General features: G+C 42.7%; 1 protein-coding gene across 1 annotated transcript in view; it reads right to left on the bottom strand.

The window, feature by feature from the left end:
- The window catches only part of USP34 (ubiquitin specific peptidase 34), a gene marked incomplete in the record, with an annotated part of 5,849,982 nt that overhangs the window by 1,793,457 nt on the left and 4,030,979 nt on the right, over nt 1-25,546 (bottom strand). The window contains 1 exon segment of the mRNA XM_044061224.1: nt 25,303-25,486. Within this exon segment, the coding sequence (XP_043917159.1) occupies nt 25,303-25,486 (184 nt within the window).

Below are 25,546 nucleotides of genomic sequence, written 5' to 3'. Positions count from 1 at the left end.
GATTAAATTACTGCTCCTACGTAACAAGTTGATTCATAATCAATGTTCATACCATTAAAAAACTTTCAAATTCAATTTTCTGATAAAAAGCTTTAAATCAAGTAACACTGCCTCAGCTTTAGTGCAGACTGTGTGAAAAGAGGTATAACCTCTACTGAGCAATTCAGCATGTCCACACTCGTAAACATTAGAGGTATAGTTGCAAATTTTAAAGTCACCTGTAGAATTAAGAATGATTTCAGGTCCATCAACTCCATCTAGGGCAACATTCTCAGGTCGATCATGTATAAAAATTAGTTCCGCCTCCATTTGTTGCATCTCCTCACAGTGTCCCACCATCTGGTTCGATTTTGGTTGTTCCAGTTCTGTGTTCTGAGGAGAGTCCTGAAAGTTGTTCCTCTGGTTCTTTAAATGCTCCGATCTCCTTGGTGCAGGTTGCTCTAAAGGGCGGAATTAGTCTTCAGTAAAACTTAAGTTCTAACTTCAGTTACTGTTTCCTCATCCACTATGGGCTGGTCCTACCTCTCTTGCACTCATAACTGGCTGGGGATACATTCTACCTTTTCTTGACACTCTTGCTCTTTCCATCTTTTTTTCTTTTCTCTTTTGTATATCACTAATGATCTTATCAATTTTATTATAAATATTGTTATACTGTGCATGCCGAGTGACAAACAATAAGTCATTCTTAACTGAATCCAGCTTAACTTAGTCAATAAGCTGGTCAGTGGACTGCTGATTATTCTTTACAAGTAATTCAATAAGTTCAATACCCTGTTGGTCGAATAAATCAAGCAATTTGTCCGACTGGTCAGAATGGTCTCTGAAGATGAAGAGTATAAGACAGAAGGGCACAAACTGGTAGAGATGTTTTATGCGAGGGGTTATCCCGAAAATTTAGTGATTAGAATAAGGCAGGAGGTGGACGATAAGAGGAGGGTCACTGATGCCCCAGTTTAGATCTCCATAGGACAAACCCCTAAAACTTAATGAAATAATCAAAATAATTTCAATTGTGCCTTTATAACTACTTATACTCAGGACCACTGCCCTATATTGGGTATTCTTGCAAAGAATTGAAATTTTTTTTCTTATTTTGGAAATACTGTTGACACCCTGGGGAAAAGACCACATATGGTATATAGAACAGGGAGATCCTTGAAAGGCTTCCTGGAAATGGAATAACAGCTTTCCCATTTAACTAATAAAAGAAACAGTACATTCAAATGCGGTTTTTGCAGGCAGTGTAAGTTTATTTTGGAACAAGACAAGGTTCCTGTAGATAAGCAAGTAATATACACCTCTTTCCACTGTAGGTGTAATTCCATGGGAATTATTTATATGACCAAATGCTTACACTGCAATAGTTTTTATACTGGCAAAACACAGCATAAATTTAAAAATCAAATTTATGAATACATGAAGGATGTAAAAATATAAAAATCTTAAAAATTCATTATACAGGCATATACTAACCTATCCCGAATATAAATTTACTTTTTTTGGTATTGACTCCATACCCAAAGATGCAGGGGGAGGACCTTGGGCAGATTTGATTGAGCACAGGGAGATAATATGGCAAATAAAATTGATTGTCTGTGCTTCCCAGATCTCAATAAGCATATTTCAATTGCTAGTACACTAAGACTAAAATCTTACAAGAAATAAGTAAAGTTTTTTTAAATTATTTTACTGAAAAGGTGTATAACTTTTTTTATACCTTGGGCTATTTAACTGAATATAATAGGAATAAAGTTTTAATTAGTACTTACAGGAAGTACTGTTACTACTGGTCATTTAGTAGTCACATGGTATTAAGGCAGGAATTTTAAATTGTGCAAGACTGTGGGTTTTATGGATTCTGATGAAGTATATGCTACAAGCTGATGAAAGAGCTTAATCTTTGTTTTAATGTATTTAATAAATCTTTCTGTGTGGTGCTGACATGTCTGTATTCTCCTATTGCTCCATTTTTTGTTTTTATACAGCTGTGTAAAATATTACCATAACAGTAGATGTCTTCTTCAGTGCTGCAATATCCACTCCCTCCCCTACACCCACCCCCCCAGTCTCTTGCATTCATGGATGTACAAATTACCTCTTTGATTCCCTGGACTGGTGTTCCTACTGGTGCAATCAGTTCTGTTTATGGTAGGCCTTAATGTCACACCTTTATTCCCTATGCTACACAAGGAGCATTTGGCTGATGTTCGGCGTACCTTTTAAATAAGCAAGTAGTAGTATTTGGTAGACTGGCCGAACATTCTGGCTTCCACGGCAGGAAATCCCATATGGTAAAGAATACTGAAGCAGTGAAGGCAAGGACATCTACCATTATGGTAATATTTTTACACAACTGAACTTCTTTAGCTAAGAAGCAGACTAATCATTCTCTGGCAGATTCAGTCAGCATTATTTTTAGCCAAACTCGGCAGACTGAACAACTCTGTGACACAAAAAACAGACTTGAGAAATATTTAGACTATAAAACAGAATTTTTTAAACATTCTCCAAGAATAAAACATTTTGGAAATTCCCAGCTAGCCAAAAGTTTTGTCCCCAACTCTTAGACCTCAGACTGTTGCACATCTAAATACTAAGTTAAAGGACTCTGAAGTTTGCACATTTTACAGCTTAAGATATCAGGATGAGCTATCTTCTCAGCTGAAAGTAACGCCTACGGTCCTAACGGCTCACCCACTTAAGTATACTTAAAAGAACTGAGCAGATGTATCCCTAACCTTTTTAAACTAATTATATACAAGAGACTAGAGTTATTCCACAAACAAGGAAGCAAGCAGCTGTCTCTCTGAATCTGAAACCAGGTGAGGGACCCTAAATTATGTCTATCTTACAGGTTAATTTCTATTCTAAATCATGACTATAAATTATGTGCCCTAGTCCTGGCTAAAAGAATTGGGAGGTTTCTCTAGTTCCTATACACAAGGATCAGACTCTGACGGTCGGAGGTACCACAATTACTGGTTCCCAATCAACATCGATGGTAGTTTGGTGTCTGGGCAAGCTCTGAGGACGTGCCTGTTATCGGTGTAACGGCTTCCTCAAAGAGAGTCGTTGAAGTCAACGGATCCGCTGAGCACTCAACTCCTAGATCGGCAGTTGGCGGGGCTTTGGGAAGCGGAGCAGAAGGCAAAAAAGTCCTAGGAATCTTGGCCTTCTTTTGCAGAGGTTTCGATGCGGCCTCCGATGCGGGATCCATTCTAAGGGCTCACGGTTTAAGGCGCTAGTTTTCTAGGTAGAGATTTAAAGTGGCCAGATGGCTGTGGAAGGTCTTCGGCATAAAATGATTGACAAATTGAGCAGGAGGAATGGTCGTGTTCCCGGCCTAAGCAAAAAAAAAAAAAAAAAACTATCATGAGTGTCTTTATGGGGCATCTGGCGCCCGCACTGGCACTTTACCTTTTTACCTGACATTAGCTAAAGGCTACAACAACCAAGCCCAAGCAATAACAATAATTGGTAAAACATGAAAAATTGAAAACCCAATGCGTTCCTTAGCTTTACTGATGCGACATCTGTGAAGGAGCGATCATAAGATGCGTACATCATCTGCGGCTTAAAGGCTCTGGGCATGTAGACGTCACATTTAAAGCCCCAGGTTTATTGCCTTATATCTGACATCCCACGCATGCTGCAATAGCAAAGCTGAAGCTTTTGCATAGGAGCCGACGTACCAGTCGCCTGAGGGCAGGAAATCCCACAACTAGAATACTGCAACATAGGAATAGATGCACATACATTAAGAATCCTAGCAGTCTCAAGTGAGCAGCCCCCATTGTGAAACATTTGGTAAACACCCTGAACGCTGTGGTGAGACCAAAGGACAGGGCTCTGAACTGATAGTGACTGCTGCCCCCCCCAGCCAAAAAGACAGAAATAGTACAGTTGTGTACACTTATCATAAATGTAGCTGTTTGAGTGTATTCACTGTTGCAATAATCACACTTGGGTTATCCTGCCAGGGGTAGCCCTCAGTCGGCCAGAATACCAGAGGCTTAATATTTCTGTGTCGGTTGCTGTCGCTTCAGTATTGACGTCAGGTCATATAAAAACAGGCAGCAGACACCATTACATCAGTTTTTCTTACCCCAAATGTCAGGAGGCCCCAAATAGGGAGCTAAGTTATGGTGGAAAAACACCACCAGTAAAAAGTAAATACCAATAGCCCTGTAAGGAGTGAGGAAGAGAGAGAGATACAAGGGGGCTGGAGTGTGGGAAACCAGGACTCCAACAGTGAATACACTTGAACATCTACATTTATGGTAAGTGTACACAAAGTACAGTTGTGTACACTTACCATAAATGTAGATGTTCGAGTGTATTCACTGTTGCAGTCATTCCATTTGGGTAATCTGCTTGCAGGTAAGCCCTCAGTCGGCCTGATTAACAGAGTCTTGGGTCCTGCGTCGGTTGCTGTTCCTTCTTCCATGACGTCAGGTAGTCAGGGGTATAAAACATGGAGCCAACGCCATTACATCAGTTTTTCTTGCCCCAGATGTCAGGTGCCCCCCCCTTAATGGGAAGCCATTAAATATAAAAGTACAAAGATATACCTCCAACAAAAAAGCAAATACACCAAAAAGGCTTTTAAGCATAGTAAAGGAAAGTAAAGGTATAGCCAAAAGAAGTTAGGGGGCTGGAGGGAGGGTAACCAGGACTGCAACAGTGAATACACTCGAACATCTACATTTATGGTAAGTGCACACAACTGTACTATGTTCTTTGTGTTTCACTGTTGCAGTCATTACCTTTGGGTAGATTCCCAAAGCTATGGTTGGGAGGAGGAATTTAGATAGCATTAGGGCCAGCTACAAGGACCTGCAAGACTGCAGTGGCAAAGCCAGCTCTGGATTTAGAGAAAATTGGCAAATGATAATGCTTGGTGAAAGTATGTACAGAACAACAGGTAGCAGCTTCTAGGATGTCCCTGGTAGGGACGCCTCTGAGAAAGGCTGTAGAGGCAGATGCAGCCCTGGTGGAGTGAGGTCTGATCCCCTGGGTGATAAATTTTCCATGGTGCTTATAGCAGAAATGAATGCAATGGCTTATCCATTTAGAAATGATTTGCTTTGAAACAGCCTTCCCCTCTGCCCCTGCAGCAAGTGCCAATAGCAGTTGTTCAGATTTCCTTTGAGGTTTAGTCCTGTCCAAGTAGAATCTAAGTTGTCTGTGCACATCTAAGGAATGCAGTATATGTTCCCCTTTATTCTGTGGATTGGGAAAGAAGGTTGGCAAATGAATGGACTGATTAAGAGCCACACTAGATACCACCTTGGGCATGAAGGATGGATTGGATCTGAGGGACACCCTGTCCGCATGAAAGATGATGAAAGGCTCCACTGCCATAAGGGCCTGTAATCCAGATACCCTTCTAGCTGAAGTGATTGCTAAAAGGAAAGCTGTTTTCCAAGAAAGAAATTTTAAGTCTGCAGTAGCAGGTGGCTCGAAAGGAGGTACAGTGAGTTTCTCCAAGACAAAGTTAAGGTCCCAGGCTGGGGTTGGAGCTCTCCTGGGTGGTCTCAAATTTTTGGCCCCTCTGAGGAACTGCTTGAGCAGTGAATGAGAGAAGAGGGGAGGTTCTGTGTTATAATGTGCCGAAATGGCTGAGGCATGGATTTTAATGGAGGAAAAAGACAGGCCCTTGTGAAGCATCTCAGTTAAGTATTGTACAATCGGAGGTAAATTGGGCACTGCTGTACTCATCCTTTGAGATTGGTTCCAGGCACAGAATCTTTTCCATTTTTCAGCATAACAATTTCTAGTACTAGGCCTCCCTGCCTCTAAAATGATATCCATTATAGGTTTGCTGAGGGATGGTAACGGAGAGATTAAGTAATTAGCCAGGCTGCAAGGTTCAGTGTTAGAAGCTGAGGATGCAGAATCTGGTTCTCCTGCTGAGACAGCAGCGAAGGAGTCTGAGGCAGGTGCCATGGAGATAACCATGACACACTGCACAAGAGCTGGCACCAGTGTTGGCACGGCCAGTCTGGAGCAATCAAAATCATCCTTGGTATGTCCTGTTTGATTTTTAGTAGTACTTTGGAGAGCAGAGGCAGAGGAGGGAAGCCATAGACTGTTTTTTCCAGCTGAAGGACAGAGCATCCACTTTCCAGGCTTAATGGTGGGGAGTCCTTGTGCAAAATTTGTCCAATTGGGAGTTCTGGGGAGAGGCAAACAGGTCTATATCTGGGCTCCCCCATTTGCTTGTCAACATGCTGAAAATCCTTGGTTCCAGTTTCCACTTGTGTGGGTCCATGAGGTTTCTGCTTAGTCTGTCTGCCAATGTATTTAATTTTCCTGGCAGGAATTGAGCTTGTAGGTGCACTTGGTAGCTCAAGGCTGTGTTCCAAAATGCCATGGATAGTCTGCAGAGGGGGTAAGAATGTGTACCCCCTGCTTGTTTATGTACCACATAGCAGTGGTGGTGTCCGCCTTTACCATTACTTGTCCTGGAAGAATGTGGTCCTTGAAGGATGTCAGCGCATTCTGTACAGCTAACATTTCTTTTTGATTGATATGCAGATGCATTTGACTTGTGTTCCATTTGCCCTGAATGCACTTCCCTGCCAGGTGAGCCCCCCATGCATAGTCTGATGAGTCTGTTGTTAGGGTTTGGGCGGCAGGGGGTGGTGTGAAAGGTAGTCCCTTGTTTTGGTGGCAGGCCTCTGCCCACCAAAGGAACTCTAGGCATACGCAAGGTAAGATAGGAATCACTGTTTGTAGGTCTTGAAAATGTTGACACCATAGGCTTTTTAGATACCACTGTAGTTTCCTCATATGCAGTCTTGCATATGGAATTAGAAGAATGCAGGAGGCCATGAACCCCAAAGGCTTGCAATATTTGTCTTGCAGATAGCAGGGTGTTTGTGGCCACTTGTTTGAAGTAGGTTGTCAAATGAATTTGTTTCTCTGGCGTGAGATAAGCCATCTGGGAAGTTGTATTCAACTTTCTCCAAGGAATATAATTAGTTGACAGGGTACCAGGTGTGATTTCTTTCGTTTATGGTGTACCCCAGACAAGTTAGAACCCTTTTTACAAATGCCAGATGATTCAAAAGTATGTCCTGGCTTTCTACCTGAATTAGACAATCATCCAGGTATGGGTATATCTGAACATTTATTTGCCTGCAAAATGCAATAACTGGAGCTAGGCACTTTGTAAATACCCTGGGTGCAGTAGATAAGCCAAAGGGCAGTGGAGAGAACAGATAGTGCATGTAGCCTGCTTTGAACGTAGGTATCTTCTGCAAGATTCCCTGATTGGGATGTGCAGGTATGCTTCTTTTAAATCTAGTGTTGCCAACCAGGCATCTTTGCCTAGCATAGGAAGTAATTGGTCAAGAGTCAGCATCTTGAATTTTGGAATCTCCAAAAAGGTGTTTAGAGCAGACAGGTCCAAGATAGGACGCCATGAATTGTCTTTTCTGGGTACCAGGACAAGTCTCGAGTAGAAACCTTGTCCCTTTTCCTCTTCTGGTACCATATGAATAGCCCCCATGCTTAAGAGAGAAAGTACTTGTTTTGCGGCCTCTGCCCCCTGATGTGGGGGTAGGTCCGGCCACCCACTTGGTGTTGGCAACGTGTGGAAGTGAAATCTGTATCCCTGGGACACTATATTTAAAACCCATTTGTCCTGGGTAATGAGTTCCCAATTCTTTGCATGAAGAGCAATCTTTCCCCACAAAGGGGCAGTCAGTTGATAAGTGCTTGGAAATTTTAAAAGGAAGTCATTGAGACAGTTTACCATGGGGGGGGTCTTATTATTCCCAGATTTGGAAGTGGAGACCCCCCACTGCTTAGTTCTGTGTCCCCCCTGGGACTGAAACCTGGGGTTTTTGCTGTGGCTGGGTTTGGCTTGAGAAGACCTGGAAGGGGACAGAAAGGACCAATTCTTAGAAGGCCAGGGCCTACTAAATCTAGGAGGTTGAACTTGTAAGAAATCTTTTAACAGTTTGCATAGATTTAGCTTTATCTTCCATCTTTTTAAGAACTTCTTCAGCCTTGTTGCCAAACAGGAGGTCCTGATTTAAAGGAGCATCCAACAATTTAGCTTTAACATGATCAGGCAAAGATTGCTCCTTAAGCAAAGCATGCCTTCTGAGCACAGACTCAGTAACAGCAGCCCTGCAAGAGGCCTCTAATGAATCAAAACCACATTGCAAAGTATGTTTTCCAACCTGTTCAGCAGAATGCATTAAATCCTGTAATTCTTTATTTTCCACAGAGTCAGGAATCAACATCATTTTCGGTTTAAGCAGTCCAATAACATGTTGCTGATATTTTAACATATGAAACTGGCAGTTTAAAGCCCTAATGGCCAAGATTGCAGAAGTGCAAACCTTCTTACCCCATCTATCCAGCGCCCTGGAGTCTCTATCAGAAGGGGTAGGATTTTTAGCAGTAGAAGCCTCAATGCCCTTGGGCCCCCGGTCAAATAGTCTCTGGAGCCGCAATAGGATTTTTGAAATGGAACTTGTGGGACTCAGGGACCCTGTAGTATCTGTCAGGTTTTCTGGGAGCAGGAGGCAGGGAATCAGGGGCCAAACTAGATTCCAAAAAAGCATCATCAACAATATCTAGTACAGCAGGAATAGCTAAAGGCCTATGCTGAGGTAGGAGAAGGAAATCCCTAAGCCTCTTTTTTGAATTAGAAAAATCCTGGCTTCCCCAGTGGAAATGCTCCCTTAGAGTATGTAAGGTTTTCCCAAAAGAAAAATCCTCAGGAAGGGAAGCAGAGGGAATGGAGTCCTTTGCATCAGAATCTTCATAAGTAAATAAGGGCAAATCCAAATCATCAGAAGAATCAGAAAAAACAGAATCCTGATCAGAAGATTCATAATCAACTTCAGTCCTAGGCCTCTTAGAAGGGGGGGGGGCGGGGGGGGGTTGGCTACCCCTGATTAGAGTTATTAGATCTTCAGCCATTCTTATCATTTGTTTTTGAGGCATAGAGGCCTGAGCATGTGGCCTGGGCATCGTTTTTTTAGGCATGGATCGAGATTTAGGCCTAAGTAAAAAAAGAGGCGTCTGTTTAATATGCAAGTTCGTAAGCCTGAATACACCCTGAAAAGCCGGTGCCTGCACAGCAGCTCCGGACCCATCCAAGGTAGAGTCATCCGTGGGTTCCATAGTTAAAGCATCTCGCTGCATACCGGACTCCATATGGGTCTCAGTAGAGGCCTGCGAATCAGAAATAGTGGGTATCAGGGCTGCGAAAGCACCTCACTGAGTACCGACGAACTGGCTTAGGAGAAGCGTCATTGGCAGTTTTGGATCTCGGCGGCCTGTCTCTGTCTTTATCTTGAAGTTTTTTTTTTTTTTTGGAATCCCGGTAGTCGGATGGCTAACCGACGATATTTCTGGATAATTAAACTGAAAACCGAAATACTTAGAGGCGAAAATATATCAACGACAGATAGTGCGTTGATTAAATAAAGCACAAAACCAACAGCAAGGTACATCGTGGTCAGGGCCTAGGCAAGGAGTACAGTACGAATGAAAATCTTTATGAGGCATTTGCTTTCTACAAGTAATGAAATTATTAACTTTTACTGACATCGGTAAGGAGCAAGAAAAAGTTTCCCCAATGGGGTTCTTAGCTTTAGTTGAAGACTTCGGTTCTGCAACTCGAAAACGAAAATTTCAGGAGTCGGCCGACCGGCACTTGTGAACTGCTTCTGCTTTGGGCACCGCACGGTAAGAAAGACTGATGTAATGGCGTTGGCTGCATGTTTTATACCCCTGACGTCATGGAAGAAGGGACAGCAACCAACGCAGGACCCAAGACTTTGTTAATCAGGCCGACTGAGGGCTACATGCAAGCAGATAACCCAAATGTAATGACTGCAACAGTGAAACACGAAAAACATCTGTACTATGTTCTTCGTGTTTGACTGTTGAAATCATCACACTTGGGTTGACTCCCAAAGCTGAAGAATGGGTGGAGGCAGTCAAGAAGCGTTGGGGCTGGCTAGTATGCCCTGCAGGACTGCTGCTGCAAAACCCGCCATGGATTTGGAAAAGATAGGCAGGTGGTAATGCTTGGTGAAGGTATGAACAGAACTCCAAGTAGCAGCTTCCAGAATGTCCCTGGTAGGAACTCCTCTGAGAAAGGCTGTAGAGGTTGAAGTTGCCCTAGTGGAATGCGTTCCGACTCCCTGAGGGGGTGGTTTCCCATGGTGTTTGTAACAGAAATGGATACAGTGTGCCATCCATTTAGAAATAGTTTGTTTTGATAAGGCCTTGCCCTCTGCCCCTGGTGTAAAGCTGACTTGTAACTGGTCAGATTTCCTAAAGGGCTTAGTCCTATCAAGGTAGAATCTGAGCTGTCTGTGCACATCTAAAGAGTGAAGGATCCTTTCTCCCTTATTTTGAAAATTAGGGAAAAAGGTGGGCAAATGGATAGACTGGTTGAGAGCCACACTTGACACCACTTTAGGCATGAAAGTTGGGTTAGTCCTGAGGGAGACCCTGTCAGCATGAAAAATAATGAAGGGTTCCACAGCCATAGGTGCTTGTAGCTCAGACACCTTCTAGCTGAAGTGATGGCCAGAAGGAAGGCTGTTTCACAAGAGAGGAATTTTAACTCTACTGAAGCTGCAGGCTCAAAGGGGGGGGGGGGTAGAGTGAGCTTTTCCAACACAAAGGTAAGGTCCCAAGCAGGGGTGGGGGCTCTTCTTGGTGGCCTTAAGTTGTTAGCCCGTCTCAGGAAAGTACAGTTGTGTAGACTTACCATAAATGTAGATGTTCGAGTGTATTCACTGTTGCAGTCATTACATTTGGGTAATCTGCAAGCAGGTTAGCCTCAGTCGGCCTTGATTAACAAAGTCTTGGGTCCTGCTTCGGTTGCTGTCCCTTCTTCCATGACATCAGGTCATCAGGGGTATAAAACATGCAGCCGACGCCATTTTCATCAGTTTTTCTTGCCCCAGATGATATATATATATATATATATATATATACACACACACACACATGTAATTTAGAACACAAACAATATACCTCCAAATAAAAGCAAATACAACAAAAAGAAGGCTTTTGAGCATAGTAACAGAAAGAAGAGGTATAAAAAGAGAAAAGTAGGGGGCTGGCGGGTGGGTAACCAGGACTGCAACAGTGAATACACTCTACCATCTACATTTATGGTAAGTGTACAAAACTGTACTATGTTATTCGTGTTTCAATGTTGCAGTCATTACATTTGGGTAGAATCCCAAAGCTATGGTTGGGAGGATGGAATTATACAGCATTAGGAGCAGCTATAAGGCCCTGCAGGACAGCAGTGGCAAAGCCTGCTCTGGATTTAGAGAAGAGAGATAAATGGTAATGCTTGGTGAATGTATGAACTGAGCTCCAGGTAGCAGCTTCTAGAACGTCTCTGGTAGGAATCCCTCTGAGAAAGGCTGCAGAAGTAGATGCAGCCTTGGTGGAATGGTATCTGATCCCCTTGGGGACAGGTTTACCATGATGCATGTAGCAAAAACGAATACAATGGCTTATCCATTTTGAAATTGTGTGCTTTGAGATAGCCTTTCCCTCTGCCCCTGCAGAAAAATGCCACTAGTAGTTGCTCAGATTTTCTTAGAGATTTTGTCCTGTTCAAGTAGAATCTTAGTTGTCTGTGTACATCCAATGAATGCAGAATCCACTCCCCCTTGTTCTGTGGATTTGGGAAAAAAGTTGGCAGATGAATGGTCTGATTAAGAGCCACACTAGATACCACTTTAGGCATAAAAGATGGATTGGTCCTGAGTGCTACCCTGTCCGGGTAGAAAATAATAAAAGGCTGCACTGCCATGAGAGCCTGTAGTTCTGAGATCCTTCTAGCCGAAGTGACTGCTAAAAGAAAAGCTGTCTTCCAAGAGAGAAATTTTATGTCCGCAGTAGCAGCTGGCTCAAAAGGAAGCAGAGCGAGTTTTTCCAACACAAAATTGAGGTCCCATGCAGGAGTTTGTGCTCTCCTGGGAGGTCTTAAATTTTTGGCCCCTCTGAGATACTGCTTTAGCAGGGGGTGAGAAAAGAGGGGAGGCTCTGTGTTGTAATGAGCTGAAATGGCAGAGGCGTGGATTTTTATGGAAGAGAAAGATAGGCCCTTGTAAAGCATCTCAGTTAAATATTGCAGAATCTGAGGAATATTGGCCATTTCTGTGCTTATTCTTTGTGCCTGATTCCAGACACAGAATCTTTTCCATTTATCAGAATAAGATTTTCTAGAAGTAGGCCTTCTAGCCTCCAAAATGACATCCATCACAGGTTTCCTGAGAGATGTAACTGGTGGAATTAGTTGATTAGCCATGCTGCGAGATTCAGAGTTTGGAGCTGATGTGTATAATTTAAAAGTTCTGCTGAGACAGTAGATAAGGTGTCTGAGGCAGGTACCACAGAGGAAGGTGTGACATATTGCGTAGGAGCGGGTATCAGTGTTGGCGAGGCCAGTCTGGAGCAATCAAAATTATTTTTGGTTTTTCCTGTGTGACATTTAGTAACACCTTGGAGAGCAAAGGCAGAGGGGGAAAAGCACAGACTGATAGGTTTTTCCAGCTGAAGGATACAGCATCCACTTTCCAAGCTTTTTTGTGATGGATTCTTGTGTAGAATTTGTGCAACTGATAGTTTTGGGGTGAGGCAAAAAGATCTATGTCTGGGCTCCCCCATTTGTGTGTCAACATGCTGAAGATTTGCAGATCCAGTTTCCATTCGTGTGGTTCCATAAGATTTCTGCTTAGTTCGTCTGCCAGAGTATTTTGCTTTCCTGGCAGGAACTGAGCTTGTAGATGTATTTGGTAAGTCAAGGCTGTGTTCCACAAGGCCATTGTTAGTCTGCAAGGGGGGTAGGAATGGGTATCCCCCTGCTTGTTTATGTACCACATCACTGTAGTGTTGTCCGTCTTTATCAGTAGTTGTCCTGGATGAAGAAAGTCCTTGAAAGCTGTCAGAGCATTCTGTACAGCTAGCATCTCTTTCTGGCTGATATGTAGGTGCATTTGATTTGGGCTCCATTCGCCATGAATGCATCTACCTGCCAGATGCACCCCCCCCAAGCATAGTCTGATGCATCTGCAGTTAGGGTTTGGGTGGCAGGGGGTGGAATGAATGACAGTCCCTTGTTTTGGTGACAGGCCTCTGCCCACCATAGGAACTCTTGCTGCAGGCAAGGAATGATAGGAATCATTGTTTTCAGGCTGTGACAATGTCGACTCCATAAACTTTTTAGGTACCATTGAAGTTTCCTCATATGCAGTCTTGCATATGGAATTATTAGAATGCAGGAAGCCATGAACCCCAAGGCCTGCAGAATTTGTCTTGCAGATAACTGGGTTTTTGTGGCCACTTGTTTGAAGTAAGTCATCAATTGGATTTGTTTGTCTGGCGTGAGGTAAGCCATCTGGGCAGTTGTATTCAAGCTTGCAGCCAGAAATGTAATTTTTTTTTGAGAGGGTACCAGCTGTGATTTCTTTTCGTTTATGGTGTACCCTAGGCAAGTTAGAAGCCTTTTTACAAACGCCAGATGCTGTAGAAGAGTGTCCTTGTTTTCTGCCTGAATTAGATAATCGTCCAGATAAGGATAAATTTGAATGTTTCTTTGTCTGCAAAATGCAATTACTGGTGCCAGGCACTTTGTGAAGACCATGGGTGCAGTAGATAAGCCAAAGGGCAGTGCAGAGAACTGGTAATGCAAACAGCCTGCTTTGAAGCGGAGGTATCTTCTGCAAGATTCCCTGATTGGGATATGCAGGTAAGCCTCTTTTAAGTCTAGAGTTACCAACCAGGCATCCTTGCCTAGCATAGGCAGTAACTGTTATAGTGTCAGCATCTTGAATTTTGGGATGTCCAGGAAAGTATTTAGAATGGATAAGTCCAGAATTGGATGCCATGATTTGTCTTTTCTGGGTACCAGGAACAGTCTAGAATAAAAACCTTGTCCCTTTTCCTTTTCTGGTACTGGCTTGAATAGCCCCCATATTCATGAGGGACATAACTTGTTTCTGGGCTTCTGCCCACTGATTTGGAGGCAGATCTGGCCATCTGTCTGGAATTGGCAACGTGTGGAAATGAAATCTGTATCCCTGGGATACTATATTTAAAACCCACTTGTCGTGGGTAATTAGATGCCAATTTTGTGCATGAAGTGCTAGTTTCCCCCCCAAAGGGGCTGCCAAAAGATAAGTGCTTGGAAATGGCAGAGGAAAGTCATTGAAACTGTTTACCATAGGGAGGTGCCTTGCTACTTCCACATTTGGAGGTGGAGGCACCCCATTGTTTTGTTCTGTAAGTTCCTTGCGACTGAAACCAGGAGCTTTTGGAGTGTCTAGGTTTGACCTGAGAGGCTCTGGTGGGTACTGGAAAGGACCAATTCTTAGTAGGCCAGTGCCTACTGAACCTGGGTGGCTGCACTTGTAGGACATCTTTTACAGTTTGCATAGATTTAGCTTTGCCTTCCATCTTTTTCAAATCTTCTTCTGCCTTATTACCAAATATACTGTCCTGTTGTAAAGGAGCATCCAACAATTTTGCTTTAACATGATCAGGCAGATTTTGCTCCTTGAGCCAAGCATGCCTTCTTATCACAGATCCAGTTACAGCGGCCCTGCAAGAGGCCTCCAAGGAATCAAAACCACATTGCAAAGTATGCTTTCCAACTTGTTCAGATGAATGCAATAAATCCTGCAAATCTTTATTTTCCACACAGTCAGAAATCAACATAATTTTCTGTTTAAGTAAGTCCATGACATGCTGCTGATATTTAAGCATATGAAATTGGCAGTTTTAAGCATATGAAATTGGCAGTTTAAAGCCCTGATTGCCAGGGTTGCAGACGTGTAAACCTTCTTACCCCATCTATCCAACACCCTGGAGTCTCTATCAGAAGGGGTAGGATTTTTAGCAGTAGAAGCCTTAACACCCTTGGGACCCTGAGAAATTGTTTCAGGGTCAGCAGTAGGGTTTTTAAAAAGAAATTTGTGGGTGTCAGGAACTCTGTAATATCTGTCTGGCTTACTAGGAGCCGGAGGCAGGGAATCAGGAGCCATGCTGGATTCTGAGAAAACATCATCAACAATGTCTAGAACAGGAGGTATAGCCAAAGGCCTATGCTGAGGGAGGAGGAGGAAATCCCTAAGCCTCTTTTTGGATTCTGAAAAAGCCTGACTCTCCCAATGAAAATGCTCCCGTAAGGTATGCAAAGTTTCTCCAAAAGAAAATACCTCAGGAGGAGAAGCAGAAGGAATGGATTCTTCTGCATCAGAGTCCTCATAAAGTGGAACAGATAATTCCTGATCAGAACAGGAATCAGAAGAAATGGAAACCTGATCTGAAGATTCATAATCAGTGCCTTGCCTAGGCCTCTTAGCAGGAGGGGGTTGGGAACACTTGATCAAGGTAATTAAATCCTCAGCCATTTTGATAATTTGTTTTTTGGGCATAGGGGCCTGTGCACGTGGCCCATGCATCAGTTTTCTAGACACAGAAGTTGGTTTTGGCCTTGTTTTTGAGGATGGAAGTGGATTAACATACAAATCTTTAGGCCTGAAAACACCTTCAGAAGCCGGTGCCTGCTCAGTGGCTCAGGACCCATCCAAGGTAGAGACATCCGCGGGTTCAATAAAAAGTGTCTCGCAGCATACCAGACTCCGAATGGGTTTCAGTAGAGGCCTGTGCATCAAAAGTAGTGGGTATCAGGGGCTGTGAAAGCGCCTCACTGAGTACCGGCGAACCGGCCACTGGCTTAGGAGAAGCTTCGTCGTCAGTTTTGGACCTCGACGGTCTGTCTCTGTCTTTTTCTTTGCGTTTTTTGTGAATTCCAGTAATCGGATTGCTAACTGATGACATTTCTGGATAGTTAAATCTTGAGCCAAAATATTTAGATGTAAAAATATACCGACGCTTAACAGTGTGTTGGTTAAATTTAGCACAAAACCGACAGCAAGGCACGTTGTGGTCAGGGCCTAGGCAAGGAGTACAGTACAAATGAAAATCATTATGAGGTATTTGCTTCCCACAAGTTATACAATTATTAACTTTTACTGACATCGGTAAGGAGCAAGAAAAAGTTTCCCCAACGGGGTACTTAGCTTTAGGTTGAAGACTTCGGATCTGAAACTCGAAAACGAAAATTTCAGGAGTCGGCCGACCGGCACTTGTGAACTGCTTCTGCTTCGGGCACCGTGCGGCAAGAAAGACTGATGAAAATGGTGTCGGCTGCATGTTTTATACCCCTGGCGACCTGACGTCATGGAAGAAGGGACAGCAACCGACGCAGGACTCAAGACTTTGTTAATCAGGCTGACTGAGGGCAACCTGCCAGCAGATTACCCAAATGTAATGACTGCAACAGTGAAACACGAAAAACATCTGATAGATGAGAGGGTGAGAGAAGAGAAGTGGCCCAGTGCTGTAATGAGCAGAGATGGCAGAAGCATGGATCTTACTGGAGGAGAAGGAGAGGCCTCTGTGGAGTAGATCTGCTAGTTAATCCAGGATGTGAGGTAAGGAGGGCTGTGCTGTATCCGCTCCTTTACTGTGAATCCAGGAACAATACCTTTTCCACTTGTCAGCATAGAATTTCTTTGTACTGGGTCGTCTGGCTTCACGTATGATGTCCAGTACCTGCTTGCTTAGGCTGGTCACTGGAGGAGAACTCAAGGGATAAGCCAGGCTGCAAGGTTCAGGGTCTGCAACTGTGGATGCAAGAACTGTCCCTTCTGCTGAGTCAGGAGAGTAGGGATTTGGGGTAGGTGCCATGGAGGAAATGGTAACAGACTATGCAGTAGTGGGTACCAGTGTTGGTGTGGCCAGTCTGGGGCAATCAGGCTTGCCCTTGGTCTTTCCTCCCTTATCGTGAAATATACTATTGTAAGAAGAGATAAGAGGGGGAAATGCATAGATTGAGAGGTCTGCCCACTGGAAGGATAGGGCATCCACTTTCCAGGCCTTGCTGTGGGGTACCCTGGTGCAGAATTTGCTGAGCTGGTGGTTGTAGGGGAAGGCAAATGGGTCCACCTTTGGAGCACCCCACTTCTGGGTCACAAGGCTGAAGGTGTTGTGGTTTAATTGTCACTCATGTGAGTCTAGGAGATTTCTGTTCAAGTTGTCTGCCACAGAGTTTTGTTTGCCTGGCAGGAATTGAGCTTGCGGGTAAATATGCATGGTTGAGGCCGTGTTCCACAGGATCATGGCTACCCTGCGAGTGGGTAAGACTGGGTTCATCACTGTGGTCTTGTCAGTTTTGATTAGTAAGGGCCCTGGAGAGAGTAGGGATCTGAAAGCTGTCCGAGCGTGCTCAACAGCTAGCATCTCTTTTTGGTTGATGTGCAGATGAATTTGATTTCGGCTCCAGTGGCCCTGAATGCACCTGCCATCCAGATGTGCACCCCAGACATAATCTGATGCATCTGTGGTTAGTGTCTGGGCGGCGTGGGATTGTCTAAAGGGAAGCCCCTTGTTGTGGTTGCATGCTGCTGCCCACCAAAGGAACTCGTTCCTTAGACAAGGCATCATAGGTATGACTGTTTCCAGGTCCTGAGATTGTTGGCACCAAAGACTTAAGTACCACCGAAGTTTCCTCATATGCAGTCTGGCATATGAAATTAGTAGAATGCAAGATTAGTAGAGCCTGCAGAATTTTCCTTGCGAATAGCTGCGTTCCGGTGGCCATTTGAGCGAAATAGCCTGTCAGATAGGCTTGTTTTTCTGGAGTAAGGAATGCCATCTGGAATGCTGTATCCAAGCTTATTCCAGGCCAGATGTCTGGCCAAAATACTAAAGCCTTTAGGTTGCTAAGGTACACTGTATGTCACACGTACGGTCCCCACGTACAGCATAGGACATTAAAGGTGAAGTCTGGACATACCATCCTCAAAACTGACAGCCCCAGTAGGAATACAAGTCCAAGGATTAGAGAGGTAACAAGCACATCCAGAAGGGAAAAGAACCAGGGGGAGGAGGGAAGGAGTGAATAATGCAATAGTGAAGAGGAGGACATCTACTGTTATGGTAAGATTTAGACAACTGCATTATGTCCTTCTAGTTCACTGTTTCAGTATTCTTTACAATACGGAAAGTGAAAATGCTCAGAAAAAAAAAAAGAGTAAGAAAGACCAACAGAGCCCTCTAGGAACCCATTAAGAATGGCCCTAGCAAAACCAGCTCTAGCTTATACCCATCTTATATCTATCCAACTTACAGTGCTTGGTAAAAGTGTGCACATTAGTCCAGGTAGCTACCTTTATAATAGTTAGTATCCAAAGAGAAGCCCCAGCCCTAGCAGAATGAGCCTTAACAGAAGGAGTAGAACTCTCGCCATGAAGAATACCAAAAAGAAATGGCTTTAGATATCCAAGAAGAAATACTTTGCTTGGAAATACCCAGTCCTAAAGATCTAGGATGAAAAGAAACAAAAAGGTGATCAGAATATGGGAAAAGCTTTGATCTTACTCAAATAAAATTTGAGTTGCTTATGCACCCTGTGATGTAACTTGGGATGACAGCCCTTGGCTACATGCACAAGAGGAGGTGAAACAATGCTGTCTGGGCCAAATGGGAGTCATTCTGAAAGTATCCTGCTTTATCTTGAAAAGGACTTTTGAAATGTATAGAAAGGGAGGGAAGGCATAAAGAAACATCCCCTCTCAGGAAAAAGAGAGGGTGTCCACCTTCCAGACCACAGGACATGGGGCTCTGGCACAAAAAAGAGGAAGCTGTCTGTTCAAAGGGGAAGCAAACAGATCTACTTGAGTAACTCACTGGTGGACAATCTCCAGACACACACCCATGTGAAGCATCCACTCATGGGATTGTGATGTGGACCAGCTCAGAGTCTCTACCACAATGTTCTGACCTGAGGAAATGTAAACTGCCTGAAGTGTCACTTGATACTGGATAGCTAGCTCCCACATGAAGTGCTAACCTGCAAAGATGATAATATCTTGTCGGCATGTGGTATTGTCTGTAAGTACCTTTAGGATTCCTGGAGTGAAGAGAGGATTAAATGCTTGAAGAGCCAACAGAAGAGCTCTCAGCTCTTTGACAAGGATGTGGTCTTTCTTTTGTTGAAGTGACTAGAGGCCCTGCATTTTTAGACAGCCGAAGGAAGCCCCCCATCCCACGTCTGAAGCTTATGTGAACAGCTCTTGAGAGGGCAGTAGAAGTTAAAAGGGAAGCCCTGGAATGAGTGACAACTGCCAAATCCACCAATGAAATTCCAGCTTGAGGCATGGAAGTAGTGGGACTATGAAATCTACAGAATCAGAATGCTGAAGCCAAACTGACTTTAGAAATCACTGAAGCTTTCTCATGTGGAGTTTGGCTACAGGGAGCTTCGGAATGGACGCCATGAAAACCACACACTCAGAAATTCTCTGGCTGTAACTGAGGTGAGAGGAAGAAGGCATTGAAAGAAGGCAATGACAGATAAGACCTTGGGAGGAGGCAGGGATGCCAGCACCAGAACAGTCTGGATCATGATCTGGTGAAGGAGTCAGGAAGAACTTTTGGAAATTTATAGTAAACCCCAGGCTTTTCAGGACAGAAATGGAAAAGTGAAGATGCTGCAGTAGAATCTCTGGAGAGGAGGCCTGAAAAAGTAGGTCATCTAAGTAGAGAGAATCCTGTAACCCCCTTAACCTGCAAAAAGCAATCACAGGAGCGAGGCGTTTGGTAATATGAATACCCTTATGGGCACAGCAGAGAAGCCAAAGTGCAAAGCAGAGAACTGAAAATGACAGGAAACAGAGAAATGTGAAAACTTTCAGAAAAGGGGGTGAATAGGGATATGAAGATAAGCATCCTTGAGGTCCAGACAAACTAGAAAAGCCTGAGGAAGCAGCAGAGGAAACAAGGTTTGAAGGGACAACATCTGCAAGGAAGGGATCTTCAGAAAGGTGTTTAGGTGAGAGATCCAGAATGGGTGTCCAAGTGTCCTCTTTGGGGACAAGAACATTCTGGAATAAAACCCTTTCCCCTTTGAGAAACTGGAACTTCCTGAATAGTTCCCAGAGTCAAGAGACCCTGAAGCACCTTCAGAAAAAAGGCTAACTGTTCCTCAGGGAGCTAAGGAATGCTCATGAAAGGGGAAGAGATTTCCAGATAATGTAGCACCATTGTTGAAGATGGAAAGAACACAGGAATCCTGAGTAATCTTTAACCAAAAAATAATTCACAGAGAAAGATGATGGATGAGGAGGATTGTGGCTGAGAAGAACGGGATAGTCAGACAACACCTGGTTTGTCAAGAAAAGGAGATTTCTGAGCTAAAGGAGTCTGGGTAGCCTTAGTAGGAGGAGCCCTTCTACCACCTATCTTACATTTGGGGTGGGGGTGAGGGCGAGACTTCCTACAAATAAAGGCCGGCTTATAATGGTAATTCCTTTGGAATTCAGATAACAGGAGAAACAAAGACATGTTTTAAATTTTGTAAAGCCTTACCCTTTTCCTAAACAATTCTAAAGCAGCAGCATCAAACAAATGCTTGTCATCTAGAGGAGCGTCCACCAACTTAGCCTTAATATTATCAGGCAAAGGTTGAAGCCGAAGACAGGAATATCTCTTCAGCATAGGACCAAGAGCAGCAGCCCTAGAAGAAGTATCAGCTGCATCATAACTGCGTTTAATAGAATGGCAAGTCACCTGAGAAAAACTGCCTAACAGGGAGACAGCAGAAGTCCCCTCAGAGTCAGAAGGTCAGAAATTTTGATGGTTTGTCAGATGCTAAAGACACCACAGAAGGGTCAGCAGATGGGCATTATAGGGGAACTTGCAATCATCAGGCACCTTAGAAAACCTATCATTTTTTTGGGGAACAGGGGGCTGGGAATCAGGAGCCTGAGATGCTATAGAAAAGGCATCGAACAAGGCAGCCAGAACAGGAGGAAAAGCAGAAGGTCTAGGAGAGTCCATTTACAGAAGCTCGTAATACCTCTTTCTGAAGATGCCAGACACCTGGGCAAAATCCCGTTTGAAAAATTCCATCATTCTGGAAGTTGTGACCTCAAAGGAAATTTCCTCAAAAGGAGAGTCAGGACTAGTGGACTCCTCTTCCTCAGAACCATAGCTTAAGGGAGAAACAATCTGGGAAGAATAGGCAAGGGATTCCTCCTCCTCCTCACATGAATCTGGTTTCTTAGCCCTCTTAAGGGGAGTAGAAGACCAAGGAGGAGCTGGAAAAGAAACTCTTTGAGGAGACATCAAAGCCATAAAGGCATTAAACAAACCTTGAGTGAAATTTGTCATTCACTCTGAGGGTCCCTCCTCTTTAAAGGGATGTCAGCCTTGTAAAACTTAGAAGGCTCACACCACATACGACCGTCTATAATGGTAGTTGTGGGAAGTACCTAGACAAAATAAACACTGCTCGTGATGATCTTTATGGGGACTCTGTCTCTCGCACGGGCATTCATCCTTTCTGGATGACATGAACCCCACAAGCAACAAAAATAAAGGAAAAAAGATAAGAACAAAACCCCAATAGGGCACTTATCTGAAAACGGCTTGGTGAACCATCAAACAAAGTGACTGTTCGGACATACGATTGAAGATGGTATTCAGACTGGCGGCAAAAGTTCTGAGGATGGTACATCCGTATGTCACCTTTATGCCCTACGCTGTATGTGGGGAACATACATGTGATGTATGGCATACCCTCAGCAACCTAAAGGTTTTGGTATACTGGCCAGATGTTAGACCGCCCTAGGCAGGGGATCCCTACTGTAAGGAATACCGCAACAGTGAAATGGAAGGACTTCAGATTGTTCCTCTCTGATAAGCTGGGTTTCAAAAAAGGATTCAGGCAGGGATGTCCAATTTCCCCACTGTCATTTGCTTTACATTTACAGTTATTGGCAAAGACAATAAGAGATTAAAAATTCAGAGATATTACTGTTATGATAATCAAGAAAAGTAGCTTTATTTGCAGAAATTTTCTACTTGATAAATCCAGAAAAGGACAATTTAGTACTGTGGAAAATTTAGAGAATTTTTCAGGATATAAAATAAACAAAGTTAAAACAATGGTTACAGCATTAAATAATGGACCCCCCCATAAACTGATTCAGCAATACCCATATTTTTGAGGCCGCTATAAGGCAATTTATGCGCATGGATTTAAAAAACCTGGTATTGCAGCTAAGGATATATGGGAAAAACTAAACAAAAGAGAACACAAAAAATGAGAAACTACAACCTCTTGATTAGGGATAAAGTACAATATAAGCAGTGATCATATGTTTATTCCTTTTAGTGTTATATACAGGTCAGGTATATTTTATCAACCACATGAGACGTTGTGGGTGACAAACAACTGAAGGAATTGATTTGGGAGGGGAAAAGAACATGCTGATTCTCCACATAAATAGGGTGGATTAGGGTTACCTGATTTGAAGGGGTATTTCAGAGCTACTTATGTAAGGCTCATAAACACAACTCAAAAGAAGGTTATAAATCCAGCTGCAAAATGATAATAATGATGATGAAATGCGAGGAGGGGTTTAAGAAATTAAGGAGGACTAAGATATTAGTTGCAAGTCCTTAAGGAGAATAACCACCACCATTACATTCATAAAACAGCAAAAATTGTTCTAAGAACTAAGCCAGCATGAGAAAGGGGAAAGGAGAATTTTCCAGCAGTGATATCTGGAAGTATGGGTTATAGAAAATATGGAAGAGATTGCTAGAATTTACTGGAGTAAATTAGCAAAGCAGCCAAGGTATTGTGAGCAAATAACTTTGTATAGAAAGTTAGTTGAGTGGGATCAGGCAAAGCAAAAGTTTGGGTTATAAACTACCTTTTCTATCAGGGACTGACTCTAGAATACATCTAAGTGAAAGACCAGCTCTGATAGAGTTTTTAGCTGAGTAGAGAATAGAAGTCACTGTTAAAGGTGGATAATGAGAAGGCTGTACAAGATATTGCATTGTATATATTAGAATCAATCAGAAGAGATTAGAAAAGACTGGAAAAAGATAACAGAAAGGCAATTTGATAAAAGGATAGTAAGACATTTCTAAGGCTCTTAAGTGTACAACTAAGTCCAGAAGGTATAGAATTGTTGTATGGAAGTGAGCTTAGGTATCATTATAACACATACAGGCAAAGGATTTTTCCTCTGGAAAACAGCAAATGATAAGGTATGGTGAGAAAGGTAACAGGAGAGAGGTAACAGGAAACAAGTTTTTGGACAACAACGAACTGGCAGATTTTAATAATTCCCTACAAAGCACACTGATGGAAATGCTACAGGAAAAAAATGGTTGTAACTAAGGAAATTATTCTTTTGAGCTAGGATATAGGATCCGAACTGCCTAGAAATACAGGCTACATTTAAAACTAATTGATGCCAAGACAGCAATTACTAGAAAATGGAAATCAAAATCTCTTCCCAACATAAAGCAAGCCCTAAATATTGTAAAACATATAAAACTCCTTCATGTAGTACCGTTAGAAAAGGGAATTAGAAAATTCCACAGAAATAAGTGGATTTTTTTTAGAACAATACATACAGAAAAAATGTTGAGGAATAAGGTTTAAGGGAATGCAGGAAATGTGTAATTTGTGCAAATCTGGAGTGAATGAAAATTGTTAAAAAGAACTCATATGCATACTGTATGACAATACCAATGGAGAATGTTATTACTATTTTTTATAAATACTTGCAAAATTATGTTATAACTTAAAATGTGACTTGTTAAATAAAGATGGTTTAAAGAAAAATACAGTTTAGTACAAGGACAAAGTCTGACAGCCCACACCTGAATGGAGACACATCTGGGGAGAACTAAATCTGCCTTCTCCTTACAGCACTCAACCCCACAGATTTGAAGGAAATAAATCCACTGTACACGTGTTCAGATCCAGAAGAATATCCTAGGGACTCAAAGGCCAACTTCTTGCAATAACTATTGGGTCTTTCTTAGGATAAAGAAAATGCGACAACAGTGGAAAATGAAACTTTGACCAGTTCATTAAACTAAAGTTCAGGAGATAGTCAACCCCCTCCCACCCCTAACCTCATGAAAGCCCCAAGATGAACACCTAGACAATCACCTCTAAAAACAGGATGAAGACCTAGACCAAGTTGAAGCAAACACGACAGTAGTGAACTGAAAACAGAAGCCAAGCTTAGTGGAATTCAGGATTTGTCTCAAGGTTCTTAATCTTGTCATGCCTTACCCTGAGAATTTAAAGTAACCCCTAGTGTACCTGAAATTAACAAAGACTGGCTTTCTGATTATACTACCTTGCTGCCTTAGCTGACCACTGATGTAGGTAAACTAACTAGTCCTATATTAAAATGTTTTTGCAGGCTGGGGTGGACTCTGCCCTCGACACTTGCAAAAGGGGATTTTGTTCTGAAGCCCCTAATTTTCTCTATATTATACTACTACTGAGGTCACACTAACACACAGGGAAAGGCCTGATCTGGTGAGACCTCAAAGGCAGTACAATTAGACACTGGAGTGCAGGGGTAAAGTCTGCCTACCACTGGGGTGCAAAAAGAAAAATTACAAATGAGACTTACATGAGTTAAATGCACTGCAAAAGTCTACCATGCGGCAGCAAAACTGACTGCAGTAGACCCATTTTAAACATTTAGCACTCACTGGTAACCTACACCAGACGTAAAAACAAAGTCTAAAAATAAAAATCTGCAGTTTGCTTGGAAAGTGTAAAAGCTTACTAAAGCATTTTCATTTAAGATTATAACAATCCACACGGTCTCTAACTTAAAGAAAAAATGCAGCCCGCCCGAAAGAGCATTTTTTGGAATAAACTCCAATTCAGTGTGTTTTGGACTACATGACGTCTAACAGCAAACTTTTGGCCAGTCCTTTTACTGGGTTACATTCAAAACTACTAGAAACTAGGTAATGATAAAAGACATGAGTTGGTCTCATTGGCAGTGGTGACAACAGTCAAATGCCATGAGCCATCACTAGGCAAAAGAGGAAGCACTCACTGGGGTCATTACTAGTAACCTGATCACCACAAATCCACTTGACGAGCATACACTTCTTAAGCAATGAAAATGATTATTATTTAAAAAAAAAAACAGGATTACTGGGATGGGCAGCACAAGAACTGCATACAAAGCCAAAGGAAACATATCCTCTTGAACATGGGCATTTCAAGATTTTCTGAACAGATGCAAGACAGAACTGCTTTACCCAATGGAGGAAGCACATTAAAGAAAGATTAAAAAAATCTAAAATTATACAGATACAACAATGAGCACATTTAAATATCCACAAGCAGTTAAAGAAGCACTTCAGCCAAAATACTGGCTGCCTTACTCTGCATATGTTGTGCCATAACCCAGTTGTGCAGCAACTTGTAGTTTTCCAAGGATCCTTTTACCATTTCAACCAGCAAATCATAAGCAGCAGCTCTTGATGAGTGAGATTTGCATTTTGGTGGATGTTTGTCTTTCAGACTGGGCAGCAAGAACAACAAATTGAAGACGTCTCTTAAAAACTCCTGTATGAGGGCAAAGACAATTTCAGCTAAGATTCAAGAACATATTACAAGCATGAACGA

The sequence above is a fragment of the Protopterus annectens genome, chromosome 1.part0 (assembly GCF_019279795.1).
Source record: "Protopterus annectens isolate FY-2018-M chromosome 1.part0, PAN1.0, whole genome shotgun sequence".
Taxonomy (NCBI): domain Eukaryota; kingdom Metazoa; phylum Chordata; order Ceratodontiformes; family Protopteridae; genus Protopterus; species Protopterus annectens.
This window is presented reverse-complemented; position numbering and strand designations above follow the sequence as displayed.